Source organism: Oncorhynchus mykiss, chromosome 26, assembly GCF_013265735.2.
Source record: "Oncorhynchus mykiss isolate Arlee chromosome 26, USDA_OmykA_1.1, whole genome shotgun sequence".
Lineage (NCBI taxonomy): Eukaryota > Metazoa > Chordata > Actinopteri > Salmoniformes > Salmonidae > Oncorhynchus > Oncorhynchus mykiss.
In genome coordinates this window covers 35534214-35559504 of record NC_048590.1, presented here as the reverse complement: position 1 = coordinate 35559504, position 25291 = coordinate 35534214, and the positions used below count along the sequence as shown (strand labels likewise).

Here is a 25291-nt window from a genome sequence, read left to right as displayed (position 1 = left end):
TTAGCTTGTTGATGAGCTTTGAGGGCACTATGGTGTTGAACGCTGAGCTGTAGTCAATGAATAGCATTCTCACATAGGTTTATTTTGTTTAGGTGGGAAAAGGCCGTGTGGAGTGCAATAGAGATTGCGTCATCTGTGGATCTGTTGGGGCGCTATGCAAATTGGAGTGGGTCTAGGTTTCCTGGGTTAATGGTGTTGATGTGAGCCATGACGAGCCTTTCGAAGCACTTCATGGCTACAGACGTGAGTGCTACGGGTCGGTAGTCATTTAGGCAGGTTACCTTAGTGTTCTTGGGCACATAGCTTCCGCTATATCGCTTTCATCTATCCAGTTGTTTTGGAAAGGAGGTAGGATGAGAAGTAGCTAGGGAGTGAAGTGAAAAAAAAACAGTCAAGGCCCGTGCTAGTGCGCATGTCAAAATCTAATGTTTGTAAACAAACTACTGAAACTTCAGAAAAACTCAACCCAATGCTTTCCACAGAAGCATGTCTATAAAAATAACTCAAATAGATTTCCAAACTACATATACATATTCCCCCTTCTCTAGAAAAGACCATAAACATATTTCAAATAGTAACTGAAGTCAGAGCCCTAAAGAGTAATTATAAAACATGGACATACACAAATGCTATGAGCATGGAAGGTTTGGTAGAACGCAATAATTACATTTCTCCTAAAATCTTGAAAAATATGTGAACTGAGTAGTGTAGAACATGCAGTGTCCACAATTCTTGGAAGGCAACTCTTGACTATCAATATAATAAAAACAAGGAAATGGTTATTGAACAATTGTTTATTTTTTATCTGGAGTAAAAACCTGTCTGCATAGGGCGGCCCAATTGAAGTACACCATGCTGTTCAACTGCTTTATTTAGAAACAATATCTGGCTTTATTATTCCAGAGGTCAGAAGGAGTAACTCATGTAGTCAAAACACTACAGTAATATGTAGGTAATATGCACTGTTTGAAATCTCAAATTAGCTCTGGACCTGACACCGATGTGATTATTGCAACTGCCCAGGCTCATGTGTATAATCCTTGTTCGGAGTCACTATTTTGTGTTCTATCACAAGGCAAGGCTGCCATAGCCTCGCACAAGCCATCTTGATCTCACAAGCTCAAAGATCAGGGTGATTCCTACAAGGCTAAGGCTGCCATGCATTGCTCTGTATTATCAACCTGTACAACAATTCAGTAAAACTGCACATTTATGAACTACAGGATATATTGGCCTAGTTGCCCAACATTTTTTTATGATCTAGATCAGGTTTATTTTGTAGTGTTTTCAAATAGTACATGTTACATATTGTCATCATACTGTAGGTCAATTTAAAGATAAATACATAATCCCCCTTCCTTCACTCCCAAACATACTGACAAAAAGTGAGAATATCTGAAACAATCCAACCCCATTCTCTGCTGGTTTAAACATCCAGTTCACATCCCTGTAGCTTACAGACAAAAAGAAAATATCCCATAAAAAAAATCTGAATCTTTTCCAGAGGTGTGATTTTATGGATAATCCTCCAAACTGCTAGCACTGGACAATAAACAGTGCTCAATAGACTTCCCCAAGCATGGGGAAAGGGACAAATATTGCAAGCTTAGAGCACCGATGCGGTTTATTACAAATGCTGGAATTAGATCACTAGGAATTCTTCCAGAAGCTTAGTAGATTGGTTTTAAGGCCTGGAGTAACTACACTACTTTTCTTGTATCAAACTTCTTCCAACAAGTGAATTTCATTTGTTTCCTTCAACCTCATGTAAACTTAGTGGTTGGACTTAAACAAAATAAATCTATACCCAACCCTAGCTGTGCAGAATATTATTGCTGAATATGAAGATTTTTCCTACGTTATACAGCCCTTACTCTCCAACATTTTGTCACTTCAACAAATAGATAGGCAGTTCTCAATTTCTTTTTTCAGAACAAGCTTGCATGAGAATCACTTCTGTGCAAGGCTACTACGCAGTCCATACAGCTGGTGAATGAGACAATTTTTCACTGAAGTTGCATTAGGGGGACCGAAAAACAAAAACACCAGCATCTTTCGGTTTAGAGTTGAGCACACCAGATTGTTGTTTTAGATGCAACACAATACAAGGGCAAGCATGCCAATAGACCATCAAGTAAAGAAAGACAGTCTGCTAGAAAAATGTTAACATACATCAGTAACACTTGAACTGCAAATTGTTTTGAAACAGAATAAGTAGCCCAATGCTCCCAGTCCCATTCCATACTGCGGACAAGACCAATCTGCTTACACAGCAGTCTAAGTCAGAACCAGCCATCTTCTCTTGCAGGGCAAACATTTAGAGGTCAACAATGACTTAACTCCAGACACTTGTTAAGCAGCTAGTTAAAACATGGCAGCTAATTCAATTCATATTCAAGCACTGGGTAGATGGAGAAGGCTAGATAGACATTTCTAATGACTGATGCTCCATGTTCAGTCATGATTGTTGCAGAAAAGCCTCCCTTGACTACAGTAAAGAGCAATAGTCACCAACACTACATTTAACAAAAATATGCCAGAGCAAATATGTGCGTCGCACACCATCACTGAATCACAGACTGCAGTCCTTTCCAACACGACCTGTAGTTGGCAACCAGCATTAGCGGATGTTGGGATACACTGGGCATTATTAGAGGGGGTAGAGAAAACTTCCCAACAGCTCTGAATCAATTAATTTCATATGCATTTCTAAAACCAGAAGTTAAGTGGCAACCACACAATATCTTTGGGGCAGAAATAACAGCGTGATGCAGTAGAAAATACATTCCTTCAATATGATTATAAAACGAATGATCCCGATTACTGAAAATGCTCCATAATACAAAGTGTTTTCAGGATGTCCGACCTACTCCAATCTTGTATAAATAGCTTATGTTAAAGGTGTGAACTGACTACCTTAATTTGAAGGCAGGATCTCTACAAAAAAGTGAGCCTATGATTTAAACCACTTATCTACTTGATGTACCCCAAGAACATTTACATTTTAGTCTTTTAGCAGGAACACCACAAGAGTTTATCTGACTAAGAAACTTGGCAAAGTACAGCAGAACGTCAAAACACGGGATAAATGGCTACTGAGATAGACTAGGAGAATATAAAAAACAAAAACTGTGACCCGGCAGGCTATGTAGCATTTTAGTACTCCTAAGTTACATTGCAGGATATATCCAAAAAATAAAGCTATTTTCAGGGATCAAAGTACTCACAGTATCAGCGTTCTTCTGCATTCATCTTTACACAACAGAACATTATCAAATACAATTTTAGTAAGAAACTCAAATAGATGCAAAAATACTGAATAATTCCACTGCAGTACAGTATTTACACAAGTTCTTGTCCCTCTGATTACTGGATAATATCAAACCACACTCAAATTTTCAAAAGCACATATTCCTTTGTTGTATTTTTCAGAGAGAAAAAAAAGAAATTTGTAAAGAAGCTGCATTCACACCCGTTGAAATCAAGCAGTCAACCCCAGTGCTGGTGGCAAATTTACAGAGTATGTCTTCATTATTTTGGACAAATATTTCTGGACCATGAAGGGCTACAATTCCTGATGGATTCGTCTTTCTGGTGCACTACGCAGCCACTTTGTTATCCTTCTGGAATAAAGCAAAACATGTTTAGACTTGTGAACACACAACCAGCCTTTAATATGGCGACAAAGATTTGCATCATATGGAACTTCACTTGCATCATAAGTGCGATGTTAGGTTGTCTTGTCCTTTGTTGTGTGTGCACATGTACATTTAACTTTTGAATAATAACAATCACCAACAATTTTAAATGTGGTGTAAACCAAAATGGTAAGGAATGATTTACCCTGTATTCATATTCAACAAACTCCCGGCCACCTCTGCTGCCTCCTCGGAATCCTCCCCTGAAGCCGGGTGGGGCCCCACGGGGGGGTCCAAAGGAACCTCTGCTCATGGCACGCCCTCTGCCCCCACGGAAGCCCATGCCGCCACGACTTCCTCTGAAGCCTCCCCGGCCTCGGTTGTGCCTCAGTGGGATGCCAAAGGTCTCCGAATTCATCCTCCTCTCCTCAGCCCAAGTCTGCCTCCTTGGGAATCCTGAACCTCCAGATCGCTCAGCTGCTTTCCTGTAAATACAAAATGAGACCTTTAATGCCAAAGACGAACCTACCGACATGCTTTGGATTTCCATTAGTATGAGACTATCAATACCACAAAGCACATAAATAAAAATACAAAAATTGGTCAAGAGAGCAAAAGGGACATGCCTTGTATCATCAGAAGAAATGTTGTCAAAGAAGGACTTAGTTTTGTCGTAGTAAACGCTGGCCACCACAGGTTCCTCTTCCTCAGCATTGCCTTCACTGTTCTGTGTCTCCACTCCAGAATCTGCCTTCTCATCTCCATTAAGAGCCTTCTCTGCTTTATCAGGCCTGTCATCTATGTTAAACAATTAAAGGGGGTAAACAATTTTCTTCATAAATTTGGATTAAGCTAAGAGGATACAAAGTACACAAAATATCCAAAACAGTGGCAGCCTGGGATTTCAGGTAGGAACCCAGGCTAGGCCATGACATAACTGCTGCATGGAACATGCTATAATAATTACAAATAGTACCTTTCAGTTTGAGTTTGTTCTGAAATTCTTTTTCAATCTCCTCCTTGTTGAACTGAGCGTTGGCAGTCTCAAAGTCAAAGTCCTGATCAAATTTCATGGGACCGTCCCTGTGTGGGTTGAAGCGGCCTCTTCCACGGTGACCACCTCCACGACCACGGCGCTGAGGGGGAGGACCACCGGCTGGGAAGACAGGACAGCAGAGTCCGACAATAACAAAGTAGCGTTTAGATGATAATTTGAATCCATGTAGATCTTATCTTGACAGAAAAACATGGACACATTAATACCAGTAAGGCAGTATACAACAGAAGCTAGGGCGAGAGTTTTAACAGGTTAACAAGTACACTGGTAGTTTAATGAGAACCAACTCACCACATTGACGGTTATTCCGGTTGTCGCCACCACCTTGCTCAGAATCTGGTCTGGGTATTTTCTGAACCTCAGGGCCTAAACAGTACAAAATAAAGGACCAAACTCACAATTATTTGGGCATATCAGTCAAGTACAACATTATTTTAAACTAGAAAGCCATATGGCCAGGTGCTTCACTTAGAGCTAGGTGATCAAGCAATTGTTCTAAACAGGCAATATAGACTAGTCTGTGTGACAGCAGTGTATTGTAGACATTCAGGCCAAGCCTGGCTACAGCCTCCCCCTCCAGCCTCACCCCTCCTCTGTTCCAGGATGTCTGGGGGCTTCTGGTTGCCCGGGGTAGTGATGGGCCTGGCTGGTGGGCCAGCTGGGCTCCTTTGTCCCACTGGTGCAGGGGCAGTGGTGGGGGAAGTCTGCACTGCCTGCTCCAGGGAAGGGCTCTTCCTCAGAGGGTCCAGCTGGGGACTGGTGCGACCTAGAGAACAAGGCAGGGGTTAGCCCAAGATGTACTCTTAAGGAGCCTACCATTACTCCTACAAGGTCCAAGGACCGTATATGATATATTCAAAGGAAGACTGGCTCCAGCAGCCAACATATACATACACACAAACCATTTTTAGTTTTTATTTGAGCCCTTTTTACTCCCCAATTATTCGATCTTGGCTCATTGCTGCAGCTCCCCAACAGGCTCGGGAGAGGCGAAGGTGGAGACATGCCTCCTCCAAAACCTGACCCACTTAACCGCGCTCGCCAGCTTAACCCGGAAGCAAGCCGCACCAATGTGTCAGAGGAAACACAGTTCAACTAGCAGATGGAGTCAGCCCGCAGGCACCTGCCAAGCCACAAGGAGTCGCTAGAGCGCAATGAGCCAAGTAAAGCCCCACCGGCCAAACCCTCCCTTAACCTGACGACGCTGGGCCAATTGTGCACCGTCCTATGGGACACCTGACCACGGCCGGTTGTGGCACAGTCCGGGATATGAAGCCGGGACTGTAGTAACGCCTCTAGCACTACTGCATGCAATGCAGTGCTTTAGACCACTGCGCCACTCGGGAGCCCCAAACACTCAATTTAAACATGAATGTATTCTAAACTGCGATACAGTTCTAGAAACATAAAGCACTTCACCATCAATTTTTTTTTCGCAACTGCAAAATACACACTTGCTGTTTTAACCAGCTTTATCACAGTTGAAGCCAACAGTATTTTTCAGTGACACGTTTCTGGCAGCCTTCTTCAGTTACACACAGGTGTTTGGAGCATGCTAGATAGCCAATTTGCACAGGTGGTTCCTCTGTCTTCCGTAAACACGCGCTGTAACATGGAGATATGGCCGTATGGGAGCACTCACCCTATAAAAATGTAACCTTTTCTTTAATAATTTATCTCTGATATGAAAGATAAGACCCTTATGCTTCCAAAACTGTACCGCAAGTGATGCATGCTAATGTTCAGACCAAGTGTTGGGTTTCTTAACAAAAACTCCCCCATACAGAAGACACAATCATCCAATTACTTGTGTACTGTAATGGAACTGAGTGATCAAAGGCTAGGCAGGGATGTGATTATAATAATGCAAGAAGTGCAGTGCTCCACTGATGTTAACTGCAAGCAACATACCACATAAAATTGTATGATATTGAGAGGCAGATATGCTAAAGAAAAAGGACTAGTTCCAACAGCATTGCATTACACACTGACAATACAAGAGCTTTCAAGATCATTCTTAATTTCAGACATCTCAGAGATGATAGAATGGCGAAGCAACAAGATGAATGTACCAACCTCCACCAACAACTCCAAACTGCTGGGACACCAGGGGGCTTGGGTTAAACTGGCTGTAAGGGGGGACAGGAGCCCTGCTGCTAAAGGGTGCATATGATCCCACAGACTGGAATGATGGGGGTGGAGCATTGGTGGATCCAATAGAGGACTGGGGAAGTAAAACAAAATGTTGAACAACCACATTCAGAACTATTATTAAATATATAAAAAAGCAAATACATTTACAAATGAATCATCATTGACTAGAGCAATGTCCTGCTTACTTGAACAATGGCAGGGTCCTGAGGCAGGGAGCTGGTGGCTTTCGGTGGCTCGCAAACAGTCAGATCCTTGATATCACTCCCTCTGAAGATGATGTACTCGAAGACTTCATCTCGTGGTGGAATTGGCCTGTCAGTAGGGCGGTCCTCAGTGCCAAAGGAGCGGACTGTTTGGATAAACAAATACCAGACAGAGACAGATTACAACAGTGTCACTATCATTGATTGTCTGCTATTCATTGTAGTCTAGTATTAACAAAATGAAACGCCGTGCAGGATCTGATTTCCCATCACCACATTAACCGCTAAATAATCATGCAAGTTGGCTGAAACGATAACCCGGTCAACTAATTTATGCAACAACAAAGCATGAATGAAACAGTCCAGGGCGTTTGCAGTGAAACGGGCTAGCTAAATTAGCTATGCTAACTTAAACTAGCCTGCCACAAGCATAAATAAGCATTCGACAAAGCTAACTACTAGCTATGCTAACTAGCATTGTGAACAATTTGACAGTGACAGACTAAATGCCTGCACTGCGTTACTAGTAAAAAAAGTGAGGTGTTTTCAATTTATCGACTTATTTTTTTGCAATGTATACGTTTTAACTTACCTTTGGCGAGAGCAACAGTCGAATTTTCGGTGTCAATTGTGTATAAAATTCCTTCATAACGAATCTCGGCCTTCGAGATTAGGCTAATTTTACTCCCGATGTAGGGCGTCCCTCCACTCATACCGTCTTCCTTTTTCTTTGAGTGTGGAAAATAAATATATATTACAAAAGTATATGGCAAGTAACTAGCTATTTTATTTAGTCCTGTTTGTACACTTCTAACAAAGAATATTGCCCGTTCGTTCTTCCACCAATTTGTTAGCACCACGACATGGCCGTTTTCATATGATGCCTTGCCTCACCGCATAGAATGGTGGGAAATCCTCTCTGTAAACCGTAAATATCGCGAGTTTTCACGGGATCATGCTACCTTTCAAAGATTACTGGTCTAAATTTAGTTTTGTGTTTCTCGCCCTACTGGATACTTTCTGGGATTGGGAGAGAGAAACTGATCCTAGATCTGAGACTGCCAACTAGAGTTTATGTACATTTTTCATTGCTGCCACTGGATATCTTATCGCCCAACTCTCTCGCCCAACCCTTATGCACAAAAATACATAAAAAGACAACGTTTGTTTAATTAAGCAATTTCCACAATGTATAATTTATTTTACTGTAATCTGCAATAAAGACTAGGGTGCAGTTGCAATCTTCTTCATGTAACAAAATGTCCTTCCAGCAGTTCCAGCCACAGCTAGCCGCAGCAACAAACCTTGACTGGTGGGGACATGTTGATGGAAGAGATCATTGACACATTAAATTATTTGGTCTACTAAATATTTCCAGATGTGTCTGTGGCAAGTGTCAAAATAAAATCTCTTTGACAACAAATAGAATATGTCCTAGGGACCATATGCTACTCTATATTTGATGTGAAGTCCATGGAGAATAAGAGCATCTCCTCCCAGCTGCCCACTGCACTGAGGCTAGGAAACACTGTCACCACCGATAAATCCACGATAATTCAGAATTTCAATAAGCATTTTTCGACGGCTGGCCATGCTTTCCACCTGGCTAACCCTACCACGGTCAACAGCCCTGCACCCCCCACAGCAACTTGCCCAAGCCTCCCCATTTCTCCTTCACCCAAATCCAGATAGCTGATGTTGCAAAATCTGGACCCCTACAAATCAGCTGGGCTAGACTATCTGGAATCTCTCTTTCTAAAAGTATCTGCCCAAACTGCTACAGACCTACCCTGCCTTTCTAAGGTCTTCAAAAGCCAAGTTAACAAACAGATCACCAACCATTTTGAATTCCACGTACCTTCTCCGCTATGCAATCTGGTTTCCGAGCTAGTCATGGGTGCACCTCAGCCACGCTCAAGGTCCTAAACGATATCATAACTGCCATCGATAAAAGACAATACTGTGCAGCCATATTCATCAACCTGGCCAAGGCTTTCGACTCTGTCAATCACCACATTCTTATCGGCAGACTCAACAGCCTTGGTTTCTTAAATGACTGCCTTGCCTGGTTCACCAACTACTTTTCAGACAGAGTTCAGTGTGTCAAATCGGAGGGCCTGTTGTCCGGACCTCTGGCAGTCTCTATGGGTGTGCCACAGGGTTCAATTCTCGGGCTAACTATTTTCTCTGTATACATCAATGATGTCGCGCCTTCTGCTGGTGATTCTCTGAGCCACCTCTACGAAGACGACACCATTCTGTATACATCTGGCCCTTCTTTGGACACTGTGTTAGCTTACCTCCAGACGAGCTTCAATGCCATACAACTCTCCTTCCGTGGCCTCCAACTGCTCTTAAATGCAAGTAAAACTAAATACATGCTCTTCAACCGATAGCTGCCCGCACCTACCTGCCCGTCCAGCATCACTACTCTGGACAGTTCTGACTTAGAATATGTGGACAACTACAAATACGTAGTTGTCTAGTTAGACTGTAAATTCTCCTGCCAGACTCACATTAAGCATCTCCAATCCAAAATTAAATCTAGAATCGGCTTCCTATTTTGCAACAAAGCATACTTCACTCATGCTGCCAAACATACCCTCGTAAAACTGACTATCCTACCGATCCTTGATTTCGGGTGATGTCATTTACAAAATAGGTTCTAATACTCTACTCAGCTAACTGGATGCAGTCTATCACAGTGCAAACCGTTTTGTCACCAAAGCCCCTTATACCATCCACCACTGCAATCTGTATGCTCTAGTCGGCTGGCCCTCGCTACATATTGGTCGCCAGACCCACTGGCTCCAGGTCATCTATAAGTCTATGCTAGGTAAAGCTCTGCCTTATCTCAGCTCACTGGTCACGATAACAACACCCACCCGTAGAACGCATTCCAGCAGGTATAACTCACTGGTCACGCCCAAAGCCAATTCCTTCTTTGGTCATCTTTCCTTCCAGTTCTCTGCTGCCAATGACTGGAACGAATCACTGAAGCTGGAGACTAATTTCTCCCTTACTAACTTTAAGCATCAGCTGTCAGAGCAGCTCACAGATCATTGCACCTGTACATAGCCTATCCAACTACCTCATCCCCATATTATTATAATGTTTTGCTCCTTTGCACCCCAGTATCTCGACTTGCACATTCATCTTCTGCACACCTGTCACTCCAGTGTTAATTGCTTAATTGTAATTACTTTGCCACTATGGCCTATTTATTGCATTACCTCCCTAATCTTACCTCATTTGCACACACTATTGTATTGACTGTACGCTTGTTTATTCCATGTGTAACTCTGTGTTGTTGTTTGTGTTGCACTGCTTTGCTTTATCTTGGCCAGGTCGCAGTTGTAAATGAGAACTTATTTCTCAACTGGCCTACCTGGTAAAGGTGAAATAAAAAAATAAAAAAAATAAAAAAGACCCCAGACTAAAGCCTATTTTCATTGCCATAATAAAATGTGAGGTTTCTGAGTTTGTGAGAACTCCCACTTTATTACGTCCTGAAATGTAACGTGCTAAACAATTTCCTTACTACACTATTTTGTTTTGCAATACATTTATTAATCAATGAAATGAGAAAAGAAAACGTCAATATTGGTGCTTTGACGTCAGATTTATTCCCACAATGCCTTGTAACACGCATGCGCATTTAATTCATTTACAATTTTTAGACAGCGATCTATGATCAAAGATGGCGGGCACCTCCGACCCACTGGAAGATATGCTATTTTCCGAGGTGGATGAAAAAGCTGTGAGCGATTTAGTGGGCTCTTTGGAGTCACAACTTGTTGGACAAAGCAACCCTGCAAATACTCAGTCGGAAAACAGAGGTGCTGGGACTACAGTCACTGCAAACCATCACTTAGGGAAAACGCTACCAGCCCAAGTGGGTAACGTTACTACACTAGTACAGCAGCAGCAACAACAAGAAGGACAACATAAAGCTGGGATGCACCAGGAGATGAACTCCAAAGAAATTAGCTCAGAGAAAACTGTTACATCTTCTTCGCTGAGTTCTATTCCGTCCTTTGAGGAAGCTTCCACCACTTCAGGGACTGGAGTAAACGCTACCAAGAGCGGTTTGCAATCACATGGAACATCATCTATCACAACACTACCTGCATCTGGTGGTGTAACAACTTCTCCGCTTGTCAACAGCAGTATCATCATCATCAGCAGCACCACCACCACCAGCCGAGGTTCCGCTCTGGCTTCAGGTCAGACCTCAACAGACAGTGTCGATCATCCAAGAAAACGCATAACTGCATCGTTACGGAGTGCATCGGCGGGAATACAGAGTTTGAACGGTACCGGAGGAGCGGTAACGTCAAGGAATAATCCCCCTGCCGCGGGAACTGAGGCGTTGATTAATAACGTTAGCACTGTGTCTACCAGTGCAAGTGCAGCAAACTCAAGTCGGACCGTTGACGTTACATCTTGTGTAAATACGACGAATTTCACTTTATCTAGCTCCAGCATTTCCTCAACTCAATCAGCGATTCCCCTGGACAAGGGGACTCCTACTATTGCTTTGCAAAGACTACCAAGTCACATTGTAGCGAGCATCGCGCAGAATGGAAATGGCACTACCGTCTCGGCCTTGGTTAAACAAGGCGCGATAGGACCGATCACTTCTGCAGCAGCTTCGCAAGTGAACCACAAAAAAGAGGGTTCTGAAGCGAAGTCGGACGCTCCCGTGCAGTCCAAAATAGCCATGTCCAGTCCGTTAGGTGTTGTCAATTCCGTAATAAACTCTGTTTCCTCTCCCTCTGCTGTTTTCAACCTAGCAGCGACTTCTACTGCAAGTCTTGTCATGGCAAAGCCTGCTGTCAATGTTGTTGGACAAACAACAACGGTTGGAATGGTAAGGTCTCCGTCTGTGGCCACAGCTACGCAGCCTCTGCTTCAACCGGGAGTCCAAGCAGCTCAAAGAATTGTTGCCCCCCAGCTGATTGTCAGACCCCCCCAACAACCACAGACGACCATTCAACTGCCACCTGGGTTTACCATCCCACCGGGTAAGGTGTTAGGAGGATGAATTTCTCTTCAAATCAGAGAGAGGGGAAGTCTGCTCAGATCAAAACAATGAAACTGGGCAGGTCTTTTTGAGAGCCCTGTGCTTTGTCATTACATCAATTGTGTACTTTAATGTAAAACATTACCTGGACATGTGATGTGTTCCTTCATCATTTCCCTGTTCACTTCCTCAAGATTCCCAAAGACACAGCAGCTTCTGAATGTGCTTTGGGCAAAGTAGCATTCATTTGATAAAACACCTGTCAATACAGATTTAAATCTGTACATTCTGTACAGATTAAAGGAGTAGTTTTTTTTTTACAACCAAATCTCTATTTTTGATCTAAATGTCATGTTATAGAAGGGTCCAGACACCTTTTGTGTGATTTCACATGTTTTTTAGAAACTTGCCCCAAACAGCAAATCCTCTTCTCATCCTCGTTGTGTAGTATAGAGGCCCTGAAAAAACACGAACAAAGGCTCCAAAAACAGATGCGTTCTTTTTTTGTCAGTATAGTGATGCAGGTCTTTAGTTGTTTTACATATGAAATTGTGCCATTCCGAACTTTATCCACAACATTTATATATAATTTTTTTTGTGACGAGCAATACCTCTCCTTCCATTTTACAGGTAACTGTCAAAATAAAGGAAACATTTGAGTAAATTATGGATACAAAGCATACAAAAAGCATGGGGTGCTTACACACAGGAAGTTTCAGGCCCTTGTAGAATCTATGCCAAGGCACATTGAAGCTGTTTTTGCGGCTTGTGGTGTTCCAACGTGCTATTAAAATGCTTTATGTTGGTGTTTTCTTTATTTTGGCAGTTACCTGTAGCAGCATGGAGAATGGAACACCTGGATAGGGGAAACAGCTCAAGTCACGCAAAAGGGAATATAATATTTCGTATAAAGTTCGGAATGACACAATTTATTGTGTAGAACATCTAAAGAGCTGCGTCACTATACTGAGAGCTTTGCTTTTTCTAAAAATATGTATTTGGTTGTTTCTGGAGCCTTTGTTCATGTTTTTTTGGGGGGGCCCCCCCATACTACACAACACGGATGAGGAAGTTATTTGCTGTTTGGGGTAAGTTTCTCAAACACGTGAAATCATAAAAAAGTTGTCTAGAACCTAATAACCTATCATTTACATTTAAAAACAATTGAGATTTGGTTGTTAAAAAACAACAACTTCTCCTTTACATCTGTATTGATTTTAAGTTAATTCTGTATAATGTTGAAGACATATCTGAGATTGAATAAAGTTATTACATGATTCATGACACCCATTATCAACACAACACAAAGATCACAACCAAGACTGCATGTGAGCAAAATGTTCACTGCTCAGTTGGTATGGTGACAAAAATGCCTACTGGTATACTGTATATAATATACATTATATTTCAATGGCATTGATAATATGACAGAACACAGTACACAATGGCATGCATCATTCCGGTTCTAAGAAAGTTCCACATCTGCTTGATATCACCCAATCAAATGACTTTTCTCACATCACAAGCATGTACATATTTTGCCAATGGGCAAGTTTAATGAAGTGGCAGGACATAAAAAACACACGAGACATGATCTCCTCAATTGGTATTCATCTCTCAAAGTTGTTACCATGAGCTGCATGAGGCATGGGAAAGAGCCACTCAAGTTCCATAAGGAACAATATCACTGTGTTGGCCCAGCAGACAGATAGGCCTACTCATGCATTTTGTATGTGATCATGTTTTCATGTGGCTCAAAAACTTTGACTCAGTAGAGCATATGAATTAGAATAGGGACTTAAAAAAAAATATCGACACCTAACCCTGATCACAGGCATTTTGCTGATATTGTTCATTACGATAAGTAGCCTATACGAGAGAAATATGAAGTTTGAAATGAAATAAGATTGCTAATATGGGTGATTGTTAATGGGGTAATTGATGGCTATAACCATCAAACTAGTAGTAGTTTAAAGGATAATTAAATTATCGTTATTGCATTAATTCAGGCAATTTATCGCAATATGGATTTTTGTCCATATCGCCCAGCTCTAGTGGAGATTAGACTTGCCACTGTCCTATAGTAATCTCAAAGTTACACATTTAAAATAAACAAATAGCAAGATATGCATACCTCTGGTATGATACATTTTGATTTGCAGAATCATTCAAATCTCAGTTAAGTGGAGAAGAGAAGTTTCATGGAGTGCAGGGAATTCCTGGCCCAGAACACATCACTGTCTGGCAATTTATGAGTTTATGAGCATTTCTCAACCGCTAGACCATATTGCATCTCATCTCACCAATACATGCCTGAAGACAATCCACTGTGAGTGCTGCATATGTGCTCAGCGTGGCGCATGGTTAGGTCTCCCATGTGTTTGCAAGCGCTAAATTAACAGTCTGAATGAATCCATACTGTGTGCGTTTAAAAACAATGAGACAGTCATGCTCTGGTGATTTGAGGCTCACTTTTATGACTGAGATTGAGGTTGTGTCTAAAGGACTTAGTGTTCTGATTGCCTGCTTTCAGAGGATTCAATTGAGGTTACTTGTTTATTAGTTGAAGGTGGCAAGTTGGCACATTTTTCTAACTCTGGGGTTTGAATGAGTAAGCACCTGTCTATGAGGCTGTTCAGGCAGGCTCAGAACAGTGAAGGGGACAGATCACATGCAAAGTGCTGTTTAAGAGACTATTTGGTTATGTTATTCAACCCTTATTTTCTCAGGTAAGTTGACTGAGAACTCATTCTCATTTCCGGCAACAACCTGTGGAATAGTTACAGAGGAGGGGGATGATTAGGTGGCCATGATGGTATGAGGGCCAGATTGGGAATTTAGCCAGGACACTGGGGTTAACACCCCTACTATTATGATAAGAGCCATGGGATCTTTACTGACCACTGATGTGGCGTTTACGCAGGCAGCCTAATTCAGATATTTTTGTATGCTGACTAATCAGATTAGCTCTGAAAAAGATCTGATGTCAAATTAAATTGTATTTGTCACATGCTTCGTAAACAACAGGTGTAGCCTAACAGTGAAATGCTTACTGGTCTTTTCCAACAACAAAGTTGAAGATAAAAATACAAATACTGACACGAGGAATGAATACACAGTGAATATAATGTTTAAATAAAGATTAAACATAACATTGCTACTATATACAGGGAGTACCAATACCGAGTCGGTGTGCAGGGGTACGAGGTAGTTGAGGTGACTATTCAATGCCTTCAGAAACTATTCACACCCCTTGATGTATTCCACATTTTGTTGCGTTACAGCCTGAATTTAAATTGGATTTTTAAAAAAACGTCTCACCCATCTACACACAATACCCCATAATGACAACGTGAATACATGTTTTTTGAAATTTTGGCAAATGTATTGAAAATGAAATGCAGAAATATCTAATTGAAATACTTTGTAGAAGCACCTTTGGTAGAGATTACAGCTGTGAGACTTTCTGGGTGAGTCTCTAAGAGCTTTCCACACTTGGATTGTGCAACATTTGCACATTATTGTTTTAGAAATTCTTCAAGCTCTGTCAAATTGGTTGTTGATCATTGCTAGACAACCATTTTCAGGTCTTACCATAGACTTTCAAATAGATAAGTCAAAACTGTCACTCGGGAACATTCACTGTCTTCTTGGTAAGTAACTTCAGTGTAAATTTGGCATTGTGAATTAATCTTGCAGTGTCTGATGGAAAACAGACTAAACCAGGTTTTCCTCTAGGATTTTCCCTGTGCTTATCTCCTTTTTGTTTATTTTTTCATCCTGAAAAACTCCCCTGTCCTTAATGATTACAAGCAGACCCATAACATGATACATGCAGCCACCACTATGCTTGAAAATAAGGAGAGTGGTACTCAGTAATGTGTTCTATTGGATTTGCCCCAAACACAGCACTTTGTATTCAGGAAAAAAAAGTGAATTGCTTTGCCACATTTCTGGCACTAATAGTTTAGTGCCTTGTTGCAAACAGGATGCATGTTTTGTAATATTCTTATTATGTACTATATACTATATATGTACTATATATTTTCATTATTATTATCAGAGGAGGCTGTTGGGAAGAGCAAAAGGAGGATGGGCTCATCATAAAGACTGGAATGGAATTGATGGAACGATATCCAACACATCAAACAAATGGAAACCACATGTTTGACTCCGTTCCATTTATTAAATGCTAGACATTACAATGAGCCTGTCCTCTTTTAGCTCCTCCCACCAGCCTCCTCTGATGTACAGACGTCCTTCTTTTCACTCTGTCAATTAGGTTAGTATTGTGGATTAACTACAATGTTGTTGATTCATCCTCAGTTTTCTGCTATCACAGCCATTCAACTTTTACTGTTTTAAGTCTGCTTTGGCCTCATGGTGAAATCCCTGAGCAGTTTCCTTCCTCTCCATTAACTCAGTTAGGAAGGATGCCTGTATCTTTGTGACTGGGTGTATTGATGCATCATCCAAAGTGTAGTTAATAACTTCACCATGCTCAAAGGGATATTCAATGTCTGCTTTTAAAAAATCTTTACACATCTACCAATCGGTGCCCTTCTTTGCGAGGCATTGGAAAAACCTCCCAGGTCTTTGTTGTTGAATCTGTGTTTGAAATGCACTTCTCGACTGAGGGACCTTGCAGATAATTGTATGTGTTGGGTACAGAGATGAGGTAGTCATAAAAAATCATGTTAAACACTATTATTGAACACAGAGTGAGTCCATGCAACTTATTATGTGACTTCTTAAGCACATTTTTACTCCAGAATTTATTTAGGCTTACCAGTAACAAAGGGGTTGAATACTTATTGACTCAAGACATTTCAGATTTAAATGTTTTATTAATTTGTAAACATTTAGAAAAACATAATTCCACTTTGACATTATAGGGTATTGTGTGTAGGCCAGTAACAAAACATCTACATTGAATCTACTGTAATCTACTAATTCAGTAATTATGTAGTGTATGTGTGTGTCGGGGTGTAGGTAGTGTATGTATGAGTGTGTGGGTAGAGTCCAGTGTGAGTGCGTAGAGTGCAAGAGAGTTAGTGCTAAAAGGGTCAATGCAGATAGTCTGAGTATCCATTTGATTAGCTATTTAGCAGACTTATGGTTTGGGAATAGAAGCTGTTCAGGGTCCTGTTGTTTCCAGACTTGGTGCATTGGTACTGCTTGCTGTGCGGTACTATAGCAGAGAGAACAGTCAATGGCTTGGGTGGCTGGAATCTTTGAAACAATTTTGGGTCTTCCTCTGACAACGCCTGGAATAGAGGTCCTGGATGGCAGCTCGCCCCAAGTGATGTACAGGGCCTTACTCACCACCCTCTGTAGCGCCTTGCAGTTGGGTGCCTTTCAGTTGCCTTACCAAGTGGTGATGCAGCCAGACAAGATGCTCTCAATGGTGTATCTGTATAACTTTTGGAGGATCTGGACACGTTCATTCTTCAGAGCAAGGTTTCCCAAAGTCGTCGTCCCCCCGTCCCCCCCTCCTTTGTTTTGGTTTTTGCCCTAGCACTACACAGCGGATTCAAATGATCAAAGCTTGATGATTAGTTGGTTTGAATCAGCTGTGTAGTGCTAGGGCAAAAACCAAAATGTGCACCCGTGGGGCCCCAGGATCGAGTTTGGGAAACCTTGCCTTAGAGGAACTTGATGTGAAAGGATCTGATGTGATTGGTCAAAATACCAATTAGTGGAAAGCATTTCAGAATGGAGCTCCCTGTGTAAACGCAGCCAGGGAGTCAGGACATCTGTTTAACGTCCCATCCAAAATTCTGAACCCACTTCAGGGTCATGTCCCAAATCACTGCCCTGGGGCATTTTTTAGACCAGAGGAAAGAGTGCCTCCTATCAGCCCTCCAACATTATCTGGTATCCCATCCAGGGACTGACTAGGACCAACCCTGCTTAGCTTCAGAGGCAAACCAGCTGGGAGATGCAGGGTGGTATGCTGTTGTTTCAGTTATTCCTCTGCAGAGATCTACACATATTGTAAGTCACATAGGGTCTACTTGTGTCTGGACATTACTGGTATAGCATACCCATTAGCCTACCCCAAATGTTCAGTGATTAAAGTAGCTTTTGTGTATTAGTGAGAAAATGTGTAGTCTAATATAGTTACATTTTCTCTGAGTCTGAGTTAATCTAGAGGAGGCTTATGGAAATATGTTTGAGGCATTTATGTTGTGTAACAGATACACTGTGTAATAAAAGCTCTATCATTTCTCATTCCATTTGATGCTGATGTAAATGGCATGTACTGCTCTAATGGGCAGATTGAACATCAGAATTGACACTACTGTATCATAAATCCAACGTGATCTCCTTGTCACTGGTCTCCTTGTCACTTTCTAGGGTCACTATGTGACTGAAATGGGTGCATTTCATTGACAGCCAGCCCAGGTGCCTTTTAGGTCAGTATATTGACTTTGACTGAGTATATTGTGTGTGATTGCTCTGTCTGCACTCTAGGAATGGTGTTGGTGCGCACTGAGATGGGTCAGCTGGTGATGGTCCCACAGCAGGCCCTTGCCCAGGCACAGGCCCAAGCCCAGACCCAGGCCCAGAACAACATCTCCCCCCGAACTGCCACCACCACTGCAGGGGCCACCTTCAGAGCAACTACCCCACAGGTAAGAGTTACTACCCAACTGTCACTACCACAGTGTAACATGCCCTTAGTTGTTCAGTGAATCAGTTACACAGAGGGATATATTAATAAAAAAATATGGATTTAGTTAATTACATTGAAAAATACAGTTGCTGAATGTATATATCCTCTGGCTTTTGGGAAACTCATCATTTGATATGCCTTATGATGGAAAGGCCTGCATTGCATTGGATGTTGAAGTGGTAATCTATTTCATAGAAGGCTAATCTACACACTGGCCTGCTCTAGGTAGCTAGGTTTTACCATTAGGTATAGTTGTAAAGAATTTGACTGTCAAATGTATGCAGACACATTCCCTGAGGATATCAAAAGAGATGAAGTGGTTATAGCCTGCCACCTAGCTGTCTCTCTGTAGTCTCACTTTACATTACTGAAGCCTCTGAGACAATTGGAAGAGATTTATGGTTGTCGTTACACTTTACATTATGTCCTTCTGGTAACTGTAATTGCTGTAGTAACAACATTGTATTTGTATGCGTATAGTGTAAACTGTGATCTGAAACTAGTGAACAAAATATAATCTATCTGACTTACATTATGTCAGTTTAGACATGTTGCATTTGTCAGGTCTTTGCCGATTGAGCTTTTATCCAGACAGGTCTGTATTTGACACAAACATTTGTATTGTGTTTTTATGTGTAATTATATAGTATTATTTTGATAGAGCAGTAGCTCTGGATTAAGAACCTAATTTGAATGACTCTTCCGGGTCTCCTGTTTTCAAAATGTTATGTGCTGGTAAATATTTCATAGAAATGTGCTTATTATCACCTGTGGAAATGTTATTAATTGCAGTGGCGATTTTAGCATGTCAATCTTGGTGGGGCGATCTCTTTTTAATTTTTTTGCATGCCAGCAAAGCCACTACACAACACAACACTAAACAATACATTAATTGCACTATAAAGGTGACAAACGGTGCCCACAAACTGTTAGGGCCTTCATAAAGCTGTCCCAACAGCAGAGCTTTCTTTTCAGCACAATGGAGTGAATCCTTACCACTGCTACATTTGGCTATCAGCGGAGCCTTGTCTGGCAGCTAAACAGTTAGTTCAGCCTCATTTACTGCCTTTTTTAAAAACATAGCTCATATGGTTGACTTGCTTAAAAAAAATGTGGTTTCTACTGAAAATTGAGATGTACAAACTATGGCATAAGGGAATGATGAGCAGATAAGAGGCAGTCTGTCCTTTCGATTAAGACATTAAAGAGCGAGCTAAGAAGGACATAGTCAATATATCTATTTGTTCAGCACTTTTGAAATGTACAGCGACAGAATTCAGAACATAGGCCTTTCTTACAGTTTCATACACCAAGTCAGAACCATTGAATAAATAAAGGGGGCATATAAACAGACAATGAAATCTCTTACAATATTCAAGGATATTTCTCTAAAACAGGCTATAGGCTCCATGTGCACCACCAGTTATGAGGGGATGCATATTGGCTACTAACAGCTTACTACACAACATACACTTAGTAACACTGTCTTAGCTACAGTATACAGTTGAAGTCGGAAGTTTACATACACCTTAGCCAAATACATTTAAACTCAGTTTTTCCACAATTTCTGACATTTAATTCTAGTAAAAATTCCCTGTCTTAGGTCAGTTAGGATCACCACTTTATTTTAATAATGTGAAATGTCAGAATAATAGTGGAGAGAATGATTTATTTAAGCTTTTATTTATTTCATCACCTTCCCAGTGGTTCAGAAGTTTGCATACACTCAATTAGTATTTGGTAGCATTGCCTTTAAATAGTTTAACTTGGGTCAGACGTTTCGGGTAACCTTCCACAAGCTTCCCACAATAAGTTGGGTGAAATTTGGCCCATTCCTCCCGACAGAGCTGGTGTAACTGAGTCAGGTTTGTAGGCCTCCTTGCTCGAACACGCTTTTTCAGTTCTGCCCACAAATGTTCTATGGGATTGAGGTCAGAGCTTTGTGATGGCCACTCCAATACCTTGACTTTGTTGTCCTTAAGCCATTTTGCCACAACTTTGGAAGTCTGCTTGGGGTCCTTGTCCATTTGGAAGATCCATTTGCGACCAAGCTTCAACTTCCTGACTGATGTCTTGAGATGTTGCTTCAATATATCCACATCATTTTCCATCCTCATGATGCCATCATGCACCTGTCCCTCCTGCAGCAAAGCACCCCCACAACATGATGCTGCCACCCCCGTGCTTCCCGTTTGGGATGGTGTTCTTCAGCTTGCAAGCATCCCCCTTTTCCTCCAAACATAACAATGGTCATAATGGCCAAACAGTTCTATTTTTGTTTCATCAGACCAGGGGACATTTCTCCAAAAAGTATGATCTTTGTCCCCATGTGCAGTTGCAAACCGCAGCCTGGCTTTTTTATGGCAGGTTTTGGAGCAGTGGCTTCTTCCTTGCTGAGCGGCCTTTCAGGTTATGTCAATATAAGGACTTGTTTTACTGTGGATATAGATACTTTTGGATCTGTTTCCTCCAGCATCTTCACAAGGTCCTTTGCTGTTGTTCTGGGATTGATTTGCACTTTTCGCACCAAAGTACGTTCATCTCTAGGAGACAGAACACAGCCAACACTGGCTGATTTCTTTAGATTTTCCCATGATGTCAAGCAAAGAGGCACTGAGTTTGAAGGTAGGCCTTGAATACATCCACAGGTACATCTCCAATTGACTCAAATTATGTCAATTAGCCTATCAGAAGCTTATAAAGCCATGAAATCATTTTCTGGAATTTTCCAAGCTGTTTAAAGGCACAGTCAACTTAGTGTATGTGAACTTCTGACCCACTGTAATTGTGATACAGTGTATTATAAGTGAAAAAAATCTGTCTGTAAACAATTGTTGGAAAAATGTATTGTGTCATGCAAGAAGTAGATGTCTTAACCGACTTGCCAACACTATAGTTTGTTAACAAGAAATTTGTGGAGTGGTTGAAAAACGAGTTTTAATGACTCCAACCTAAGTGTATGTCGACTTCCGAGTTCAACTGTACATACAGTGCCTTGCGAAAGTATTCGGCCCCCTTGAACTTTGCGACCTTTTGCCACATTTCAGGCTTCAAACATAAAGATATAAAACTGTATTTTTTTGTGAAGAATCAACAACAAGTGGGACACAATCATGAAGTGGAACGACATTTGTTGGATATTTCAAACTTTTTTAACAAATCAACATTTTTTAAATTGGGCGTGCAAAATTATTCAGCCCCCTTAAGTTAATACTTTGTAGCGCCACCTTTTGCTGCGATTACAGCTGTAAGTCGCTTGGGGTATGTCTCTATCAGTTTTGCACATCGAGAGACTGAAATTTTTTCCCATTCCTCCTTGCAAAACAGCTCGAGCTCAGTGAGGTTGGATGGAGAGCATTTATGAACAGCAGTTTTCAGTTCTTTCCACAGATTCTCGATTGGATTCAGGTCTGGACTTTGACTTGGCCATTCTAACACCTGGATATGTTTATTTTTGAACCATTCCATTGTAGATTTTGCTTTATGTTTTGGATCATTGTCTTGTTGGAAGACAAATCTCCGTCCCAGTCTCAGGTCTTTTGCAGACTCCATCAGGTTTTCTTCCAGAATGGTCCTGTATTTGGCTCCATCCATCTTCCCATCAATTTTAACCATCTTCCCTGTCCCTGCTGAAGAAAAGCAGGCCCAAACCATGATGCTGTCACCACCATGTTTGACAGTGGGGATGGTGTGTTCAGGGTGATGAGCTGTGTTGTTTTTACGCCAAACATAACGTTTTGCATTGTTGCCAAAAAGTTCAATTTTGGTTTCATCTGACCAGAGCACCTTCTTCCACATGTTTGGTGTGTCTCCCAGGTGGCTTGTGGCAAACTTTAAACAACACTTTTTATGGATATCTTTAAGAAATGGCTTTCTTCTTGCCACTCTTCCATAAAGGCCAGATTTGTGCAATATACGACTGATTGTTGTCCTATGGACAGAGTCTCCCACCTCAGCTGTAGATCTCTGCAGTTCATCCAGAGTGATCATAGGCCTCTTGGCTGCATCTCTGATCAGTCTTCTCCTTGTATGAGCTGAAAGTTTAGAGGGACGGCCAGGTCTTGGTAGATTTGCAGTGGTCTGATACTCCTTCCATTTCAATATTATCGCTTGCACGGTGCTCCTTGGGATGTTTAAAGCTTGGGAAATCTTTTTGTATCCAAATCCGGCTTTAAACTTCTTCACAACAGTATCTCGGACCTGCCTGGTGTGTTCCTTGTTCTTCATGATGCTCTCTGCGCTTTTAACGGACCTCTGAGACTATCACAGTGCAGGTGCATTTATACGGAGACTTGATTACACACAGGTGGATTGTATTTATCATCATTAGTCATTTAGGTCAAATTGGATCATTCAGAGATCCTCACTGAACTTCTGGAGAGAGTTTGCTGCACTGAAAGTAAAGGGGGCTGAATAATTTTGCACGCCCAATTTTTCAGTTTTTGATTTGTTAAAAAAGTTTGAAATATCCAATAAATGTCGTTCCACTTCATGATTGTGTCCCACTTGTTGTTGATACTTCACAAAAAAATACAGTTTTATATCTTTATGTTTGAAGCCTGAAATGTGGCAAAAGGTCGCAAAGTTCAAGGGGGCCGAATACTTTCGCAAGGCACTGTATCTCCCTGGCATATTACATAATTTATGCAGTAACATACAATACATTTTGGACTCACCATTGTTGTGCTGTGCTCACTGAACAGGAAGGTGGCGCATTGGTCCTTCTTGTTGGCAAATTATATCATAAAACTTTGTCATCAAAGTCTGGCATTCTCTGGAATTATGGTGCTTTCAAGACAACTGGGAACTCTGAAAAAAACAAGGTTGAATCATTACGTCAGTGATCTTCAGGTCGGAGCTCTAGAAAGAGGCCCAAGTTCCCAACTTGGAATTCCTGGTTGGATGACCGTTCAAAACTTATTTTTCCCATCTGAGCTCGTTTTTTCCGTGTTCCCAGTTGTCTTGAACTCACTGATGACTGAGATTGTTTTGTTTCCAGTAAGTCATGCTGCTGGATTGACAGCATGGCCAGTGTATTCAACCTTTTGTGGCCCATGGTATTGCATGTGAATGTTTATCCTTTTAAGCTTGGAAATTAGACCCTTAAACCCAGACTTGGACCACACACCCTCTCCACCGAATAGCAGGCAGAGGAAGTAAAATAGTGATTGCTTTTAAACGCTTGTAGTTAGCCTCTGATTCCTTCCAAACCACTCATTGTTGAATATGCGATTTACTTGTTGGGTAATGTTTATGTCCAATGGGCGATAATCACCGATACGTTTTAGCTATAATTTCTCTTTCTATGACAATGATTGAAAAAAATTTGCCAGTAGATTGTCAACGTGATTCATATTGATGACTGCTTGCCTAGCTTGCTAGCTAAGATTTTGAAAGTACGTATGATGTTGACATGATCAGTCCAATCAAAGCTATGGTAGATATAGTGTAACGTGATTTGAAGTCCTTTTATATGTGGCGACCATTGAGCCTCACCTGGATGGGCACTTCATCATGTAAATCTATGGCAGCACCCAAGGGGGCTTGAACTGCCTTGGTCACCCTGTAGGTTCTGAGGTGACATTGTGTCCCATGAGTGACAGAACACTGAGCCAATCACAGTGCAACTAGAGAAGATTACCAACGCCTACCCTCTGTATTTTCTGCTGGCTGCCGCTCCACCACAGAAAAAGCTGAGCAAGGCTGAAACACATGCATTTTGGAACTGCCTTACTGAAGAAAGAAAAAAGAGACCATGTTTGTATGCGGCTTTATTTTGCTATATATTTTTTTGCATTGTTTGCAAACTGATATGTGACACGTATTAATGACAAAATAACATGCCAAACAGGCAACTAATTATTTATTTAAAAAATGTGTCATCGCTGATTCATTGTGAAGCTTATTGTATTGAATCGATATTGTATTGTCATATTTTTTTACGACTCTTGTTGGACAACTTGTCAGTAGACGTGTCTGCTGAACTTGACTGTGCTTAACAAAAGTTTATTTTGTATACTCTGTTGTCGAAGTGTCAACTTTCAACAGAAAGGGTTTGTGGAATGGCAATTTGACCGCCAATATGAGATATCCTGTCTGGTACCTGCAGGCAATAACATATAAATTCCACCAGGGGGAAGCATTTCCTTGACATGAACAATTCAGCTGAACAAAAGAGCATTGCAATACCTTTGATTACCATTGTGTGTCATTATACCTGTATTTAGCCTCTATTTCTGTGTGATTGCAAGTCAATGGATTGTTACTCATTTGAAAAATAATATCATTATAAAATAGATATATGAGAATTACAAGGTAAAATGGTAATTGCATTGTAGTAACCTAAGTACGTGTTTGTTACTGGAGGACAACTCAAGACACTATGGTACCAGTATGCTCAGACTTGGCATATAATTACTTTCACATGAGCCGTAGAAATTAAGACAGTTATCTTTGAGTTGCTGAACTTGTTATCCTTCTTCCTACCTGCTCATCCTGAGATAAACACTGTAACAAGGTATTGCGGAGTTGGTT

At 41.3% G+C, this 25291-nt stretch overlaps 2 protein-coding genes across 4 annotated transcripts in view; one reads left to right on the top strand and one right to left on the bottom strand.

The window, feature by feature from the left end:
• Positions 1-776: 776 nt before the first annotated feature.
• Positions 777-7966, bottom strand: LOC110506722 (protein LSM14 homolog A). Of its 2 annotated transcripts, none has more exons than XM_021586541.2 (9): positions 7645-7966; positions 7035-7198; positions 6772-6919; positions 5282-5461; positions 4987-5061; positions 4615-4794; positions 4265-4436; positions 3844-4123; positions 777-3623 (listed from the first exon to the last, which is right to left on the bottom strand). In XM_021586541.2, the coding sequence occupies exons 1-9, from the start codon at positions 7763-7765 to the stop codon at positions 3600-3602; spliced, it is 1344 nt and encodes a 447-aa protein (XP_021442216.1). In that variant the 5' UTR covers positions 7766-7966; the 3' UTR covers positions 777-3599. The 2 variants fall into 2 exon arrangements, with proteins under 2 accessions (XP_021442216.1, XP_021442217.1); XM_021586542.2 differs by having other exon boundaries at positions 777-3620.
• A 2748-nt stretch (positions 7967-10714) lies between these two features.
• Positions 10715-25291, top strand: part of LOC110506721 (transcription initiation factor TFIID subunit 4) — a 147290-nt gene continuing 132713 nt past the window's right edge. For both annotated transcript variants that reach the window (XM_036963830.1, XM_036963829.1), the window contains exons 1-2: positions 10715-12079; positions 18556-18716. In XM_036963830.1, the coding sequence (XP_036819725.1) occupies positions 10753-12079; positions 18556-18716 (1488 nt within the window). In that variant the 5' untranslated portion in view covers positions 10715-10752. The remainder of the gene's footprint in view (positions 12080-18555; positions 18717-25291) is intronic.